Source organism: Enhydra lutris, unplaced genomic scaffold, assembly GCF_002288905.1.
Source record: "Enhydra lutris kenyoni isolate GAN:26980312 unplaced genomic scaffold, ASM228890v2 scaffoldscaffold15, whole genome shotgun sequence".
NCBI classification, from domain to species: Eukaryota; Metazoa; Chordata; class Mammalia; order Carnivora; family Mustelidae; genus Enhydra; species Enhydra lutris.
The window spans coordinates 32468866-32485517 of record NW_019154099.1 but is presented as its reverse complement, the minus strand read 5'-3'; the positions used below and the strand labels follow the sequence as shown (position 1 = coordinate 32485517).

Genomic DNA, 16652 nt, shown 5'->3' with positions numbered 1-16652 from the left:
GCACTACAATTCTTGACTTTCAGGGCTTGCCTCTGTCTTCATTTCTGAAGAAAAACAAAAGGAAAGTCATTAAAAGGTTAAAATGCAGCCTAAAATAATCTGGTTTATATGTTTTGAACTTGCTGAAGTATAAAACGATAAATATTTTTAAATATTTTTAAAATATATGGTTGTTGTTAGTTGATTAAAGTTTCCTTGGTGAACTTTTATTTAAAAAAATAGATGGAGCACATGGTATAATTGAGAAGTGTATGTATTCGATAGTAACATGTAATATCTAGTCCAAACTTAAATTTATCAGTATATTTTATTTTAATCAGATTTCTCTTGAAAGCTAGCAATAATATAAATATAAATTAAGAATTTAAATGAAATAATTTGAGGTTGTAGAGTTCTCATTTATTTTTTTGCTATTTGCTTTTCTTTATTTTAATGAAAAGAAAAAATATCCTAGCTTGTTTGATTTTACTAGTAAATACAGAAGTCCAGCTTCTTCCCAGTTTTAGTTTTAAAAAAAGAGATTCCTCTTTGGTTTTTAAAAACCAAAATGGTGACTGGAAAGTAGAAAATCATTTAAATCAGCCTCACTGCTAACTTTATGGACAATCTTATGTAACACAACAGAATTACTTATCACTCATCTCCCAGGACAACTTGAATGTAGATCATGCAATGAATTCAAGAATGGATATCCCAGAGTATAGAAATTTGACAGAAATTTCATGGAAGGTAATGAAGGAAGATAGTTGAAAAATTGTGTGAAGAGAAGATAGTGTATCTTTAACCTAGCTGTCCTCAAGCAAGTACAATGCCATTTCTGTCACTGCTTTTACAGAGGAGCTGTTCTTTCCCAGGTTTTCAGTCTGGCAAATTAAGGCAGATGTCCTTCAGTAAAATGAGTGTGCTTAGGACTTAAAATATATATAACCTAAATTCATTTTCTTGGTTATTTTATGTCATCCATGTTAAAATGTCAAGTTTTCTGATTTTAAAATTATTTCTATTTTACTTATAAAAACATCAGAAATCTCATGTACTTTGACATATTTTTTAACAAATTTGTCATTAACAGTTTGCAAGGGAGACACCTGTGATTTTCACTGCATTGGAAATGAAGATACTATTTTAGCATTTTGTTTGATACAGGTTTTATTCATTTGGCTTAATTTCATGTTAATCATTAAAGATACTGATGAATATTTGGTTTTTTGCTTGCTTTTTCATCACTGCCAGGTGGCTTCAGCCAGACTCTTATGCTGATCCTCAGAAAACATCTCTGATCCTGAACAAGGACGATATTCGTTGTGGTTGGCCTACCACCATAACTGTTCAAACAAAAGACCAATATGGGGATGTGGTACATGTTCCCAATATGAAGGTAATTATATCAGAACTAAAGTAATAGTCCTCAAAGCACTGTCTATTTTAACTAATAAAATTTTAGAAAAAAGGAGTGGCTAGGGTCCATTTGCAGTACTGTCTTCATATTTATAGAGGAAGCCAAAAAATTATTTAAATGATTTATTTATGTTAATTAGTACACACTTTTCCAAGTTACATATTTTATTGTTTGTGTCTTACATTTTGCTAGGAGGTATGGTGATCAAGAGAAGTATAAGAAAGTGTCCATTTATGCACGTAGAGGGAAGGCCCTTAATATGTAGTGATTGAATAAATCAATGAAAGAACACATTTTTTTTATTAATTTCTTTTAAGCGTAACAGAATTCATTGTTTATGCACCACACCCAGAACACATTTTAAAACTTTGTATGTATTTTTTAAAAGACTCAAACACCGGGGCGCCTGGGTGGCTCAGTGGGTTAAAGCCTCTGCCTTCGGCTCAGGTCATGATCCCAGGGTCCTGGGATCGAGCCATGCATCGGGCTCTCTGCTCAGCAGGGAGCCTGCTTCCTCCTCTCTCTCTGCCTGCCTCTCTGACTGCCTCTCTGCCTACCTGTGATCTCTGTCAAATAAAAAAAAATAAAATAAAAAAACCTTAAAAAGAAAAAAAGACTCAAACACACTGAGTGATGGACATTAAGGAGGGTACGTGATGTAATGAGCACTGGGTATTATATAATACTGATCAATCACTGAACTCTACCTCTGAAACTAATAATACACTATATGTTAATTAGTTGAATTTAAAATTTTAAAAGACTAAGTACATTCTGCATTTGGTACTGTTGAAACAACATTTAAAATATAATATTGATACATATTAAATTAGAAGTTTGTGGTGGAGGTTTCTCAGAAAGTTAAAAATAGAATTGCTTATGATCCAGTAATCACACTCTACTGGTTATTTACCCCAAAATACAAAAACACTAATTCAAAGGGGCCTATACATCTGTGTTTATTGCAGCATTATTTACAGTAGTGAAATTATGGAAGCAGCACAAGTGTCCCATCAACAGACGAATGGATAAAGAAAAGGTGGTATATATGCGCACACACACATACACAATGGAATTTTGTTCAGCCACAAAAAAGAATGAAATCTTGCCATTTGCAACACCATGCATGGAGCCAGAGAATATAATGCTAAGAGAAATAAGTCAGACACAGACAAATATTAAATAATTTCACTTATATGTGATAATGTAAAAAACAAAACAAAGGGAAGAAAAGAGAAACCAAGAAACAGACTCCTAACTGTAGAGAACAAATTAATGGTTACCAGAGGGGAGGGGGATTGGGGGATGATGGCTGAAATAGGTGATGGGAGTAGACTTTTAGTGTGATAAGCACTGAGTAAGGTATAGAATTGTTGAATCACTGTATTGTATACCTGAAACACTGTATCTTAGCTATACTGGAATTAGAATTAAAAACTTAATAAAAAAAACTAGAAATACATGAATTTGGATGATAAAAGAATGGGAAACGGAAATAGTCATGTGCTGCATTAATGGATATAGGTATTTGGATATGTCTTTCCTGAAATGTTAATTAATAATAACATTTCAGAGCATATTGTAATGCATTAAATGAATCCATTATGATATAATTAATGTAACTATCTCATTTAAAACTTTCATTATATTTCTAAAAAAAAATGTATTGAATGAAAATTTGTTATAGGCAGTTCCCCAGCTGCTCCCCACCCCTCAAAGATTTGTTGTTGCAAAGTGATTTGGTTGTTTGAAGCTTAGAATTTATTAAGCCACAAAATCCTGTTCACTCACAGAGTAGTTTATTTAAAAAAAAAAAAAAAAGTAGTGTAACTATCATTCTGCAGTATCTCAGTACTCTTAAAGTATAAAATTGTTCAGTGATTTACTTCAAGGTTCATAGTACATAGGCAAATGTACTTTTGGTGCTAATTTACTTAGTGTAAATGTAGTTGTTTAAAGAAAGATTTAATCAAAATATATGTGGCTGGGACGCCTGGGTGGCTCAGTTGGTTAAGCAGCTGCCTTCGGCTCAGGTCATGATCCCAGCGTCCTGGGATCGAGTCCCACATCGGGCTCCTTGCTCGTCAGGGAGCCTGCTTCTCCCTCTGCCTCTGCCTGCCTTTCTGTCTGCCTGTGCTCGCTCTCTCTCCCTCTCTCTCTCTGACAAATAAATAAATAAAAATCTTTAAAAAATATATATATATATGTGGCTGTATATTTGTGTATATATGTGGCTGTATACAGCCAAAAAATACAATGACTATAATTTTAAAAATCAGGTGTCTTTAAATTTGAAAGTATTTACTTTTTATCTTTTCCCCTTTTTTCTTTTTATTACATTTAAAGTTTAAACCTTTTAATGATGGCAATGCATTTAAGCTAAAGAATTTTACTTTATACCTTTAAACTTCTGTTTTTTAAATATAAGATGGATTTGTAGTATTCCCAGGGCATAGTGCTGTCCAAATTCCTCTATTATGTGTTATTTTTTAAGTCTTATCAATAAAGTACATTTTCTTCTGCAGAATAGTATAGCTAAAATGGAGATTAGTGCTTTAAAATATGTGGAGATTGTGAGAAAGTATACTTGAATTACCTAATAAAGTAATTTAATGTTATTCCCTGCAAAAATTCAAGAATTCACTGTAGGTTCGTTCTGCTGTCCTGAACTTTATGAATAGTGGCATTTATTTTTATTTTATGTTCTGATGTCTATGAGTATTTGTTCCAGAAATCAAGGCCTCTTTTACACAGATTCACATTGTAGACCACATCTTGCGGTCATTTTGCACACCTTTGAAAGGAATGCCCGAGACGGACCAGTGGTCACATAAAATTTATGGAGATGTGGGTCCACACTTGTTAATTATTTCTTTAAATGTGTCATAGACAATTATATAGTAATAATATTTGGTTTTTATAATGTGGTTAGGTGGAGGTGAAAGCCGTTCCTGTTTCTCAGAAAAAAACATCTTTACAACAAGAGCAAGTGAAAAAACCTCAAAGGATCCCTGGCAGCCCTGCAGTAGCAACTGTGCCTTCCAATACTGATATGACCTTTGGCGGGCTAGCATCTCCAAAGCTGGATGTTTCCTATGAACCCATGATAGTGAAGGAAGCTCGGTATATTGCCATAACAATGATGAAGGTAATTTATTTCACTCATCAGAAAAGTTTTATTTTCCACCATTTATTCACTTAACAGGCATTTCAGTGATCCTAACACAGACACAAAATTACAGGTCTAGAGCTATTGATAGGTACAAACTTGGAATATTTTTTTTAGGATGATTTATTTTCCTCCAAAGAGGATTTTTACTTATTTTTTCGGCAGATGCCTAAGGCGGATTCCAGTAATAGATCAAGTTAATCCAGTCAGAGATTGAGATGGTTGAAAACTCAGTTTCATTTCCTGCAAAAGTATTTGTCTATTTTCAATTTCCCACTTCTCCTACCTAGGATATAGAACCCTTCAAGAATTCAGTTTACCTAGCCCCCCTTCACTTTGGGGTTCTCTTACATGCCAGCCTCATGTCTTTGGGTTCTCTACTTCTTTGGGAGTTTTTTGCTCTCCACTGCCTTAGAGAGATTTTTAAAAATATTTTGTGCAGCATTTTCAGTTCTCTGCAGAGGCAATGCTAGATTAAATTAGCAAATTGCACATTAGTTAAAGCAGGAGTTAGGAATTGTGCCTGTAACAGAAAACAGTAGTGAGCCATTGAAGGCTTTCAGTTCGAGAAACAGCACAGTTAGATTTGTGTTTTGTAACGATCATAATGGAATATGGAGAATTATTGGACAGATGATCAAGAGACATGATTGGGTTTAAGTCCCTTTAGGAAAGTGAGTGTTGACTTAATGTGGTAAAATGTGTTAATCCCTTGAACTGATGAGAATAGTTTCAAGATCAGTAGTACTTGTTAGCTGAAGGGGATAAAGAGAAAGAGATAAGAAATAAAAGGTGAAATTCACAGTTTGACCTTAAGTAATAAGATTGATATTGGAGGAGGAGCAGGTTTTGGTTGAGAAAGATAATATTTTTGGGTGTGATGAATTTTAGATATCTCTGAAATATCCGTGCGAAAATATATAAAAGGAAGTTGGTTGTACAAACCTGAAGTGATCACAGATCTTACCTCAAGAAAAGAATTTGGAAATAATTAGCACTTGGATTACTCATGATATCATGGAAATAGATAATATCTATCTTCCATTTTGAGTGAAGGGAGAAGTTCCAGGGAAGGATCCTGAGAAACACCAATATCGGTGATTCTCAAACTTTTGTCTGCATCAAAATCATCTGCAGCACTTATTTAAAAAGGAAATTTTCCAATAATATGAAGATTTAGATTCAGTAGGTCTGGAGAGGGGTTCAAGAATTTGCAAATATGCAGAGTGATTCAAATTCAAAACCTACACATTGAGAAACATTGATTTACAAAATAGGTTAAGAGAAAAAAAAAAGGAAAGAAAGAAAAAAGAAACATTGATAAGAACATTAGCCAAAGAGGTAGGACATTAAGCTAGGACCAGCATTTACTTTTTGCCACTTTCCCCCACTTAACCTACAGTAACTCACATAATCCTCACAACAGCCCTATAAATTACTGTTTTTATTCCCATTTTACATACATGGAGACTAAAGCACAGAGAGAGGTTAAGTAACTTGTTCAAGGCCACACAAGTGGCAGGAAGTCTGACTCCATGTTTGATTTTCCTGATGACTTCCTTATGGCATGTCTTGAAATTTATGCTGCAGAAGCAAAGTTTTGAAAAGGATCTAGCAACAATGAATTCATCAATGATCTTGGCAGGAGCAGTTTTAAAGACATTGTAGGTTGGAAGAATTTATAGATGGAGCAGAAGTAAAAATAACTGAGACAAAATGAGTAGATTAAGTCTTTCAAGATATTTGGTTCTAAGAAGAAACAGCAGAAATGGCATTGAGTGAAGGTTTTAAAGTTTGGGGTGAATAGAGAAGGACTTAGATGTTTTAATACTGATGAGGAGACAGTCCAGAGGAAGGAAACCAGGAAGATAGTCTGAGAGATGGAAATAGAGTCTAGAGTTCCAAACTCCTTATAAGGGAGGGGTGGGCCTTAAATAGGAGTGTCACCTCTTTCACCCTACAGGAGAGGGAAAAGAAAGTAATTAATGCAGATGCTTGTTAATTTTTATGTTGTACAGCCAAAAGAATTATTTATTATGGTAGTAATCACACATTTTAAATTGGATTAGGAGTGATGAATGTCAGGGTCAGGATTTTAAAACAAAGGGGGAAAAATGAAATATTCATTATGGAGAATGAAAGAGAACTGATGAGAAAAGAGTTATCACCCATCCTTGAAGAATCAGATGAAATTGGGAGATCCTGTATTAACATTGCAGTGTGTGTCATATGAACATGGAGAAAGTAATCATTTGGATTGATCAGAACTGGATACACTTTTTCAAGACTATCCTGAGTAGAGTTAGAGCATTTACAGAATACCATTCCCACACTGTCTCTGAGATATCAGTGCATGTTCCAGGAAAGGGATTTTCTCTTATCAACCATTCACACCTACTGTGTGCTACTCAGCAGTCAACCAAATATTGTGGAGGATAGTGAAAATGAGATATTATCTATTCTTTCATAGTAAATGCAGTATGTATTCTGAGGGAAAATGGTGGAGTGGAAAACACATTGTGCTGGGAATCTGGAACCCTGGGAGTTCCTGTTAGACCTACCCTTAAGCGGCATATTTCTCATTTGTGACTTTTTAGTAGGTGAAGGCAGCTTGGTCTTTTCTAAATCACATTCATGGAAATAGAAAAGTGGGAGAAAGGAGGGAAGCTTCTGAGGGGTGTGGATGTGCCTCTCTTTAAGTAGAGTAGAAGTTAGAAGTGAATGAGCAGTTGTAGAGCTTTACCTGAACTTTGAAAGTTAATGATCAATTTGGCAATATTGCAGGAATACAAAAATATTAGGAATAGTATAACTAGTTTCAGGTACCTGCAGTCCATTTTTGTCTTTACATTTCACCATAATTTTTTCCAGACTTTTTTGGTTCCTTTTATTGAGAAACAGATTGTTCTCTAGGTCCAGTTGCAGCAATCTTTATATTACAGATGTATATCCTGTTTTGGTTGTGAATTGCAAATCCTGTTCTCCCTGGTGAAGGCTTATCCTTGCCCTTTATTTATAGCATCTTTTTTGGGGAGAAATCTAAAATTTTAATGTACTCGAAAGATTTTTTTTTTCTCTGTTTGTTGATGGTTTGTTTGTTACATTTGGGTCTTTAGCACACCTAGAATTTATTTTTGTAAAGGGTATGATGTAGGTAATTTAGTTTTTCTTTTACTGCTATATGGAGAACCAGTTGTATTATTGATGTCTTATCACTGCCTTAGGAATGTTTCTAATGAGTTACTGGTCTTGGAATTTATTTTACTGGATTCTTACTGGTCTCTTCTTAAAGGTTTATGAAAATTACTCATTTGAAGAATTGCGTTTTGCATCACCAACTCCTAAAAGGTAAGGATCATTTTTGCAACACATAGCCAAAACATGTATTGTCAGCTGCTTATAATTAACATCAGCCTACATTCCAACTTTATTTTCCATAAGCAGATATTTTATAGTATTTTTTACGTTCCAGTAGAGATTTACCACAGATTTTACAATGTGTAGATCTACCGATAGAATATATCATATTTAGTTGCAGTACTGCCAATATGTTACATAATGCTAAGGTACTAGAGGAAGAATAATTAGTGTCTAAAAAGATACACATTGGCTTGTTTAGAGTTGTTAGTTTTCTTTTCCAGGGTTTTTATTCCTTCTCTCCTTCACCTTATACGTTATAGAGCAATTTCAGTACATGTTGTACTTTTATTTTTAGCTCGAAAGTCTTAATTTTTCAGTCTTTGAGTATTCTTAACTCCAGATTTGAGCTGATTTTTTTACTTACTATTTTATTTGCTTGTTAGAAGAAGTACTTCTGGAGGCCTTGAAAAAATTATTAGATAGATTGTAACTTGGAGAGACTACTACCTCCATAAAATTTAGAAAAAGCTCCAAAGTGGACCTGAAAAGATTTTTATACATTTCATTATATCACATATCCCATAACTTACTAGAAATTAACAGGTTACTGTGACTTTATTCTCACATGTATTCCAAATAGAGTTTTAATGCATAATCTAGAAAATTTTCTATAAAAATAGCCAAGTTTTGAGAAAGTATCTTTCTCTAGAAATAAGGCATTAACATTCTATGTCAGGCTTAATTTTAGTTACAAAATGTCCATACAATGGAAGCATATGATTTTTATAAAATAAATACAAACTATACATTTATAAAATGTTAAATAAGAAAACAGTGGCCATTTGCCTATAAATAGTTTTTCATATATATTAGGTATTTTAAACCTAATTAAGATAGTCTCATCTAAGTAAATGCATTATTTATTCATCAATATTATTAATTAAGCATCTGCTATGTGAGAGGCATTGATATAGGCTTTTATGAACAAAATAGACAAGGTACTGGTTCTTAGGACATTTACATTCCTGTAGAGAAACAACCTATAAATAAGTAAACAAAATAGGAATAATAAGTAAGTTTTTTTGATAGAGAGTGATGAGGATAGGACAGTCCACCAAAGTATTGGGTGATAGGAGAGGCCTGTGTGAGGAGGTGTTTTCTCATTAGAGAGCTAGATGGTAGTTGGTCATGTTAAGATTTGGAGGAAGTTCGTTCTAGGCAGAGAAAAAAAGTTCGTTCTGTGGTGGACGGAGCTTGATGTCTTCAAGGAACCAAAAGAGAGCGGTGCAGGAGAGTAGTGAGCAAGAAGGAAAGTGGTTGAGGATGAAATCAGAGAGCAGTATAGTAGGGTTTAGCCATCTTTAGCGTGCAGATCATATCAGGCCCGTTTTTGTAAAGAAAATTATGTTAGAACATAGCCTTACTCATTAGCTATGTATTGTCTGTGGCTGCTTTTTGTCCCACAGTGGTAGAGTAGTTAAGTAGTGTGACAAAAACTGTTTGGCACGGTAGACTAAAATACCATTACCGAAAATGTTACTGATCTCTGATGTAGAGTATCATGATTTCTATGAGGGTCAAAAAGTCTGAGAAATGAGCTGGCGTTTTTTGTTTGTTTGTTTGTTTGTTTGTTTTGGTCGGGTACTGGGATGAGTGAGAAGAGTTCTTTTTTGGATATATTAAAAATTGAGATGCCAAGGTACCTCCTGGTTATCTAAGTGGGGATGTTTCAGTTTGAAATTCAGGGGAGAAATAAAATTTGAGTCCTCTACATAGAGATGGTATTTAAAACAGGGGAATGGATGAATGACCAACTAGAGAGTTGCTATTCAAAGAAAAAAGAACTAGACCCAAACCCTGTGGAATGTCCGTAAATTAAGGGGCAGTCAGAAGGAGAGCCAACAGAACACTAAAAAACAGTGGCAAGCAAGATAAGAGAAGTACCGGGAGAACGTTACAGAAGCAAAAAAAAGATATTTCAAGAAAGTAGGAGTTGTCAGCTATCAAATGCTACTGAGGGATTGCTGAGGATGAAGGAATGACCATTGAATTTGGGGTCATTGGTGACCAACAGAAGCAGTTACAGTGAAGTGCTGGGAACAAAGGCCTATCTAGGACAAGTTGTGGAAGAGAATTGGGAATGAAGAAATGGAGAGGGTGATTATAGACCATTCTTTAGACAAGTTTTGATGTAATGGGAAAAGGGACATGAGACCTTACTAGAGTCTTGATGGTCATAATATCAAGGAATGTTTAAGTTAAGAGATTCTGAAGTTTGTTTGTATAGAAATGAGATGGAAATAGAAATGATTCAGTAAAGTGGGAGAAGTTGATGAGTGAGAATGAGCAAGGCAGTTACACAATGGAAGTGTTGAGGGAATGAGATTCACAGGATGAATGAGGGGGCTGGCTTTAAATAAGCACCAAGGCACTTCTTGCATTTTATCAGGACAGAAGGTAGAGGTATGGAAAGTTGGTTTATTAATCCGATTACAACTTTGGGGATGTATCTAATTGCTTCCATTTCTCACTGAAAAAGTGGTAAGGTCGTGATCTTCCGAGAGTGAGGAAGAAGGGTGATAGAGATTTGAGGAGAAGAAAAATAAAATGAAATTCATTCATTTGGGAGGGTGGGAACACATACTATGGCAGGACAATAGGAATGCCACCCGTTGTAATAATACAGTAAGAAATTCTTAATGATGTTGTCAGCTGTTTAACCAAAAGTAAAAATACATCTTATTTCTTTTCAGACCCAGTGAGAATATGCTGATCCGTGTCAATAATGATGGCACTTACTGTGCAAATTGGACTCCAGGGGCTATTGGGCTCTACACTATTCATGTGACCATTGATGGCATTGAAATAGGTATTCTTTAAGTTATGAGTTACTTAGTGCAAACAACCAGAATCAGAATTGTCTTTCTGTTCTAGTTTTCTCCTTAACTTATATCATAGACACATGGACAGGTTCCATTACTTATTTGGGTCTTCATTTCCTCCTTTACAGTGAGTACTTAATTAGTACATTCATAACCTCTCAAAATTTTGTAATAATTTATGGTATCATCATAGCACTCATGACTCCTTTCCTCCATTCTCTAATGTGACTGGTCAACTATGTTCTCCTCTCTGCTGCTCACCATGTGCATACCTCATCCCCCTCTTATGGTCTTTCTTTCCTGGCATAGAGCAGAGCCCATCTTATTCATCTTTGTATTTCCTAATCTAGATTAGTGCCTGGCACATAATGGCTGCTCAATAAATAATTATCGAATGAATGAAGTTTCTTTATCCACCACTAACTCTGAAAAGTATATTGCTTTTCCTTTGGTCATTAATCTTTTCCTTTACTATTCATATAATAGACAACAGTAGAATAAGAAACCTCTAATAAGTGTTTATCAGTATGAATTCCTTGTAACACTAATTCCTGATGCTTTTCAAGAGAAGGGGCTTCTGTGATGAGGTGGATTTGGAAAACCTAAAACTCTCATCTTAGACATTTATACAATTCACATTAACATAGAAGGGATTCTAAAAGCCGTGAAATTAAGAATCTTGTCTAAATTTGTTTAACCCTTATCCTGAGACCCTGTGCTGTAGGGAAGAGGGAGTGAAGGTAGAGATAAAAACAATACTGATTAACATTCCACCAGGGCAAATGGGTGGTTCAGTGAGTTGGGCCTCTGCCTTTGGCTCAGGTCATGGTCTCGGGGTCCTAGATCGAGCCCCACTTTGGGCTCTCTGCTCAGCGGGGAGCCTGCTTCCTTCTCTCTCTCTGCCGGCCTCTCTGCCTACGTGATCTCTCTCTCTGTCAAATAAATAAATAAAATCTTAAAAAAAAAAAAAAGAAAAAGACATTCCACCAAAATACCCTTTGAGGAACTCTGGTTTAAGTAGTTTGTTTTTAGAGTGAGGGTAGAGAGGCATTTTATGTTGATTGTAACTGTATAGACTATGCATTAATGTAACTGTACAGAATCAGATATATCAGATGCCCCTATTCCAGGGACCTTTATCCTCAGTCTTTACTGCATTCTCCTTTATTTCAACATATCCATAAAGCCTTTAGTCAGCAAACTTTAGTTGGTTCAGGGCAAAACATTGTTCTAGGTAAGACAGTTCCCTGTCTAGTGTTAACAGTTACTGGTGATTGCAAGACAAAATGAGCAAACAAAATCACATGAAGTAGAATATAAGTAGTGATACATGAGAAGTACAAATTATAAGAATTCAAAAGTGGAGGTAGTCAAGACTGGCTTAATCTTCACTAATAGTGGGCTGAAGAAAACTGATACAAGGTAGATAAGAAAAATCCACTTATATTTGTTTTTTGAAATGAAACTGAAGAAAATAATTCATATTTACTTAGCATCATTTTCTTTCCTACCTTTCTTTTTTTTTTAATTAATTAATTAATTTATTTGAGAGGGACCATGAGAGGGGAGAGGTCAGAGGGTGAAGAGACTCCCCACGGAGCTGGGAGCCCGACGCAGGACTCAATCCTGGGACTCGATCCCGGAACTCTGGGATCATGACCCCAGCCGAAGGCAGTTGCCTAACCAACTGAGCCACCCAGGTGCCCTCTATCCTACCTTTCAAATTTAACTTTTTTCCAATGTGACCAAACTGTCAGTAGGCTGGGACCTTGCTTGACCCTAGGCAAGGACAGATAATCATTCATTAGAATAACAATGCTAGGGACACCTGGGTGGCTCAGTGGGTTAAAGTCTCTGCCTTCGGCTCAGGTCATGACCTCAGGGTCCTAGGATTGACCCGCATTGGGCTCTCCGCTCGGCGGAGAGCCTGCTTCCTCCCTCTCTCTCTGCCTACCTCTCTGCCCACTTGGGATCTCTGTCAAATAAATAAATAAAAGTTAAAAAAAAAAGAATAACAATACTATCAATAGCTAATATTTATTGAACACTAAATTATGTCTACATTGTCTTATGCACATCTTATATTTTAAATTGTCTCATTCTCTCAATAGCTCAGCCAGGTAGGTGCTGTTCTCCTTCTCATGTTATAGATAAAAACATTGAGGTACTAACAGACAATCAGCAGTACATGTGCAAACAACCAAGACAGTCCAACGTGAGACCCCCAGCTTTCAGCCATCATGCTGCACTGCCTACTGGCTAGACCACTGACTGGTGTAGCTGATGTCACCATCTGACACAGTGACCTGGCGCAGTGATCTGATGCTAACATTTAACTGCTCTAGGGTTTCTTGTTTTTACTTTTTTCAGTATTATTTGGTAGATAGAGAATAAGGACCCCTTCTCTTCCTTGAACCTCTGAGACACTCATTTGGAATCCTAAAGCCATTTTTCAAATATTTCTCTCTTTTGTTTTAAAGTTTTTATTTAGATTCCAGTTAGTTAACACAGTGTAGCATTAGTTTCAGGTGTACAATACAGTGATTCAGCACCTCCATACACCACTCAGTGTTTGTCACAGCAAGTGCCCTCCTTACTCCCCATCACATATTTCACCCATTCCCCACTCATCTCCCCTCTGGTAGCCATCAGTGTGTTCTCTGTAATTAAGCGTCTATTTTTTAGCTTTTAAATATTAATCACCTTAAAAAGACAATTTAGACATTTGTTTTATTTGTTTAAAATAGTCTGTGAGGGGCGCCTGGGTTGCTCAGTGGGTTAGTAAGCCTCTGATTTTGGCTCAGGTCATGATCTCAGGGTCCTGAGACCAAACCCCACATCAGGCTCTCTGCTTAGTAGGGAGCCTGCTTCCTGCCCCTCTCCACCTGCCTCTCTGCCTTCTTGTGATCTCTCTCTCCCTCTCTCTCTGTCAAATAAATAAATAAAATCTTTAAAATAAATAAATAAATAAAATAGTCTGCGAATGTACATAACGGTAGGTTTAAGGATCCTTCCCCCTTGTAGTCTCAAATGTTAGTTTCCCTTCCTTTTCTTACAGATGCTGGCCTGGAAGTTAAAGTAAAGGACCCACCAAAAGGGATGATACCACCAGGAACTCAGTTGGTCAAACCAAAGACTGAACCTCAACCAAATAAGGTTAGGATAGAATGAAATAAAAATCTGAATTGGTCAGAGAATTATTAATTTTATTCATTGATGTTCTAAGGTGGCCATCAATATCTAATATTTTAGTTGATTGATTTCAGTATTTGAATTCTAAATATCCCAAAATCAATTTGAAGGGTATTTAGTGGTAATTCTAATCATTTGTCAATTGTAAAACATGTACTTTTAGTCTTCTTTGTATAATGCTATGGTAATTTATAGGTCTTGTGTACTTCTATTATTTGAAAATTTACAATTAACAAAAATTTTACTGAAATTCAGTGCATAAGGTTTCCAAGGAAGGTATCCTATACTGTCAAAAGAAAAAATAATTTCCTAACATCTAGAAAGTATAGGGATTTTGGTAAACTGTTTATTAAAAAGGAAATATTGGTAATAGAACTTGTATCATATCTTTCTAAAAAGAAAAAAATAGGTCTTTTTTCCTTTTTATCCTATGTCTTTAAAGTTTAGAGAGGAAATTATATATGTATATTTAATACATACACATACAACAAATTCTGTTGTTATAAATAAACCAGTGTTAACTTGCACAGGGAAACCAGCTGCAAATGATTTTGGAAACTTTCTCAGAATTATAATACTTTCAAATCTGTTTAATTTTCTTATCACTTATAAGATGTCTTTTCTATGATTTTTCTGTCTCAACTGTCTCTCTTTGCCTTTCCCAGGTTCGAAAATTTGTGGCCAAGGACAGTGCAGGACTCCGTATCCGTAGCCACCCTTCCCTTCAAAGTGAGCAGATAGGCATAGTAAAAGTCAATGGAACTATCACTTTCATTGATGAGGTAATTTGTAAAGAAACACTTGGTAATCAATTTGGGACAGAAAGTTTTTGCATTATTTGTATAATAATAAGGTTACTAAATTTTCTGCTAGTATGTTTTAATTGGTTTGGATAGTGTTTGGAAAATTGAGTTCATTGAGTTTCAAACATTTTATTTTTCTTTATCAACAAAATAACTAAAATTATGTTTAAAAACAAATAAAATTATATTTTTAACCCGAAAGAAACTTAATTTTAACAAGTAGAACCTGGGGGCTCCTGAGTGGCCCAGTCCGTTGAGGGGTTGAGTGTCTGCCTTCAGCTCAGGTCATGACCTCAGGGTGCTGGGATCGAGCCCCATGTCAGGCGCCCTGCTTAGTGGAAAGTCTGTTTGTTTCTCCCTCTGCCACTCCCCGTCGTTCGTGCTCTTGCTCTCTCTCAAACCAATGAATGAAATCATTTAAAAAAAACAAAAACAGAACCTGTACAAGTACTCATTAAAAATGGGTACAGTTTTTCTTAAGTATTTTAAGTATTGTTTGTTTTTAAATGTGTTTAAAACACACACATATTGCTTTGACTTAGTACAACATATTTTTCTATTAATACAACCAAGTAACTTCTGATTTTTAAAATCCAAATTGAGGTGAGGGAAGAATTTTTGTTCTTTAGAGAAACAAACATTTTATGTTTAAACTCTTAATTTGTGATTTCTTTGTGCTTTTACTCCTAAGTGACATTGTTTTTACTGTCTTACTGTGTGAATTACCACCTTGCTTGTCATTCTTTGCTGCTTTTTCCTTAAAGTTTCTCTTTTTTGTACCTCCTGCAAAAACTAGATGCTTACTCTTCATGTCCACCATTGTTTGCCTACTCTACAGCCTTTTAGCCCTTGCTTGCCTCTTAGGACTTAAAGGTGGGCATGGCTTGTTTTCGTTGCTTATTTCCATAGATCCACAATGATGATGGTGTATGGCTGAGACTGAATGATGAGACAATAAAGAAGTATGTTCCTAATATGAATGGTTACACTGAAGCCTGGTGCCTATCCTTCAATCAACATCTTGGCAAGAGTCTTCTGGTCCCAGTTGACGTAAGTAAAAGGTGGTTTTAAAACGTGTAATAGGTACACTCTATCCTCATTACAGAGCTTTCTTTAATTAAGGCTTTTCAGTTCTGAGGTAAACCACAACTAAATAACTTTTACTTTATAAGTGCTTGAATTCTGAAGAGCTTCTGTGTAATGAAGGTGGAGTTTGGCAAGGCTAAGGTCTTTAGTACTTGTTATGATCCATCACAAGCAGGAGGTAGTAAAATAAAACTAGGTCTATGGAATTCCTTTCAAAGAAGTAAAGAATGAAAGTATACTTTTTTTCCCTTTCTTATTCACACAACTGTTCGGAATGAATTCCAAACTAAGAATTGTGAATGTAGTATTATTATACATTCAAAAACACATAGAACATATTTCTTCTGTGTGTTGGCATTTTGTAATTAGTTCTCTGTGTTTTGTCTAAGTTTGCCTCTGTTCTTTCTTGGCTTAAAACACTACTATGTTATAATACTATGGTGTAAAAATAAGAAGGATTCTTTACTCTTTTTAGTGGTGTTAGAGTATTCTAGTTGAAACTAAATTCTAGTGTCAGAGAACTCATTGAACCTCTTTAACAAATGCAGTAAGTACTTAGAGCCAGTGTCCATAAATTGCTGTAAATGTAATAGTAACCTATGGGTTTATAATTTAAACAGAAATATGTGATTTTTTTTTCCTTTTCCTCACCATCAAATGTATGTAGTCCTTATGACACTGTTCATAAATAGCACTAGCAAAATTTGATTTAAAAAAAACTTAGTATTTTAAACAGTTGAATTTCTTAAAAATCCATGTAT

General features: G+C 35.2%; 1 protein-coding gene across 4 annotated transcripts in view; it reads left to right on the top strand.

Moving 5' to 3' along the window:
• The window catches only part of LOC111146914 (MYC binding protein 2, E3 ubiquitin protein ligase), a 257881-nt gene that overhangs the window by 155639 nt on the left and 85590 nt on the right, over positions 1 to 16652 (top strand). For all 4 annotated transcript variants that reach the window (XM_022502672.1, XM_022502671.1, XM_022502673.1 and 1 more), the window contains 7 exons: positions 1234 to 1378; positions 4332 to 4547; positions 7861 to 7916; positions 10682 to 10797; positions 13869 to 13966; positions 14668 to 14784; positions 15715 to 15855. In XM_022502672.1, the coding sequence (XP_022358380.1) occupies positions 1234 to 1378; positions 4332 to 4547; positions 7861 to 7916; positions 10682 to 10797; positions 13869 to 13966; positions 14668 to 14784; positions 15715 to 15855 (889 nt within the window). The remainder of the gene's footprint in view (positions 1 to 1233; positions 1379 to 4331; positions 4548 to 7860; positions 7917 to 10681; positions 10798 to 13868; positions 13967 to 14667; positions 14785 to 15714; positions 15856 to 16652) is intronic.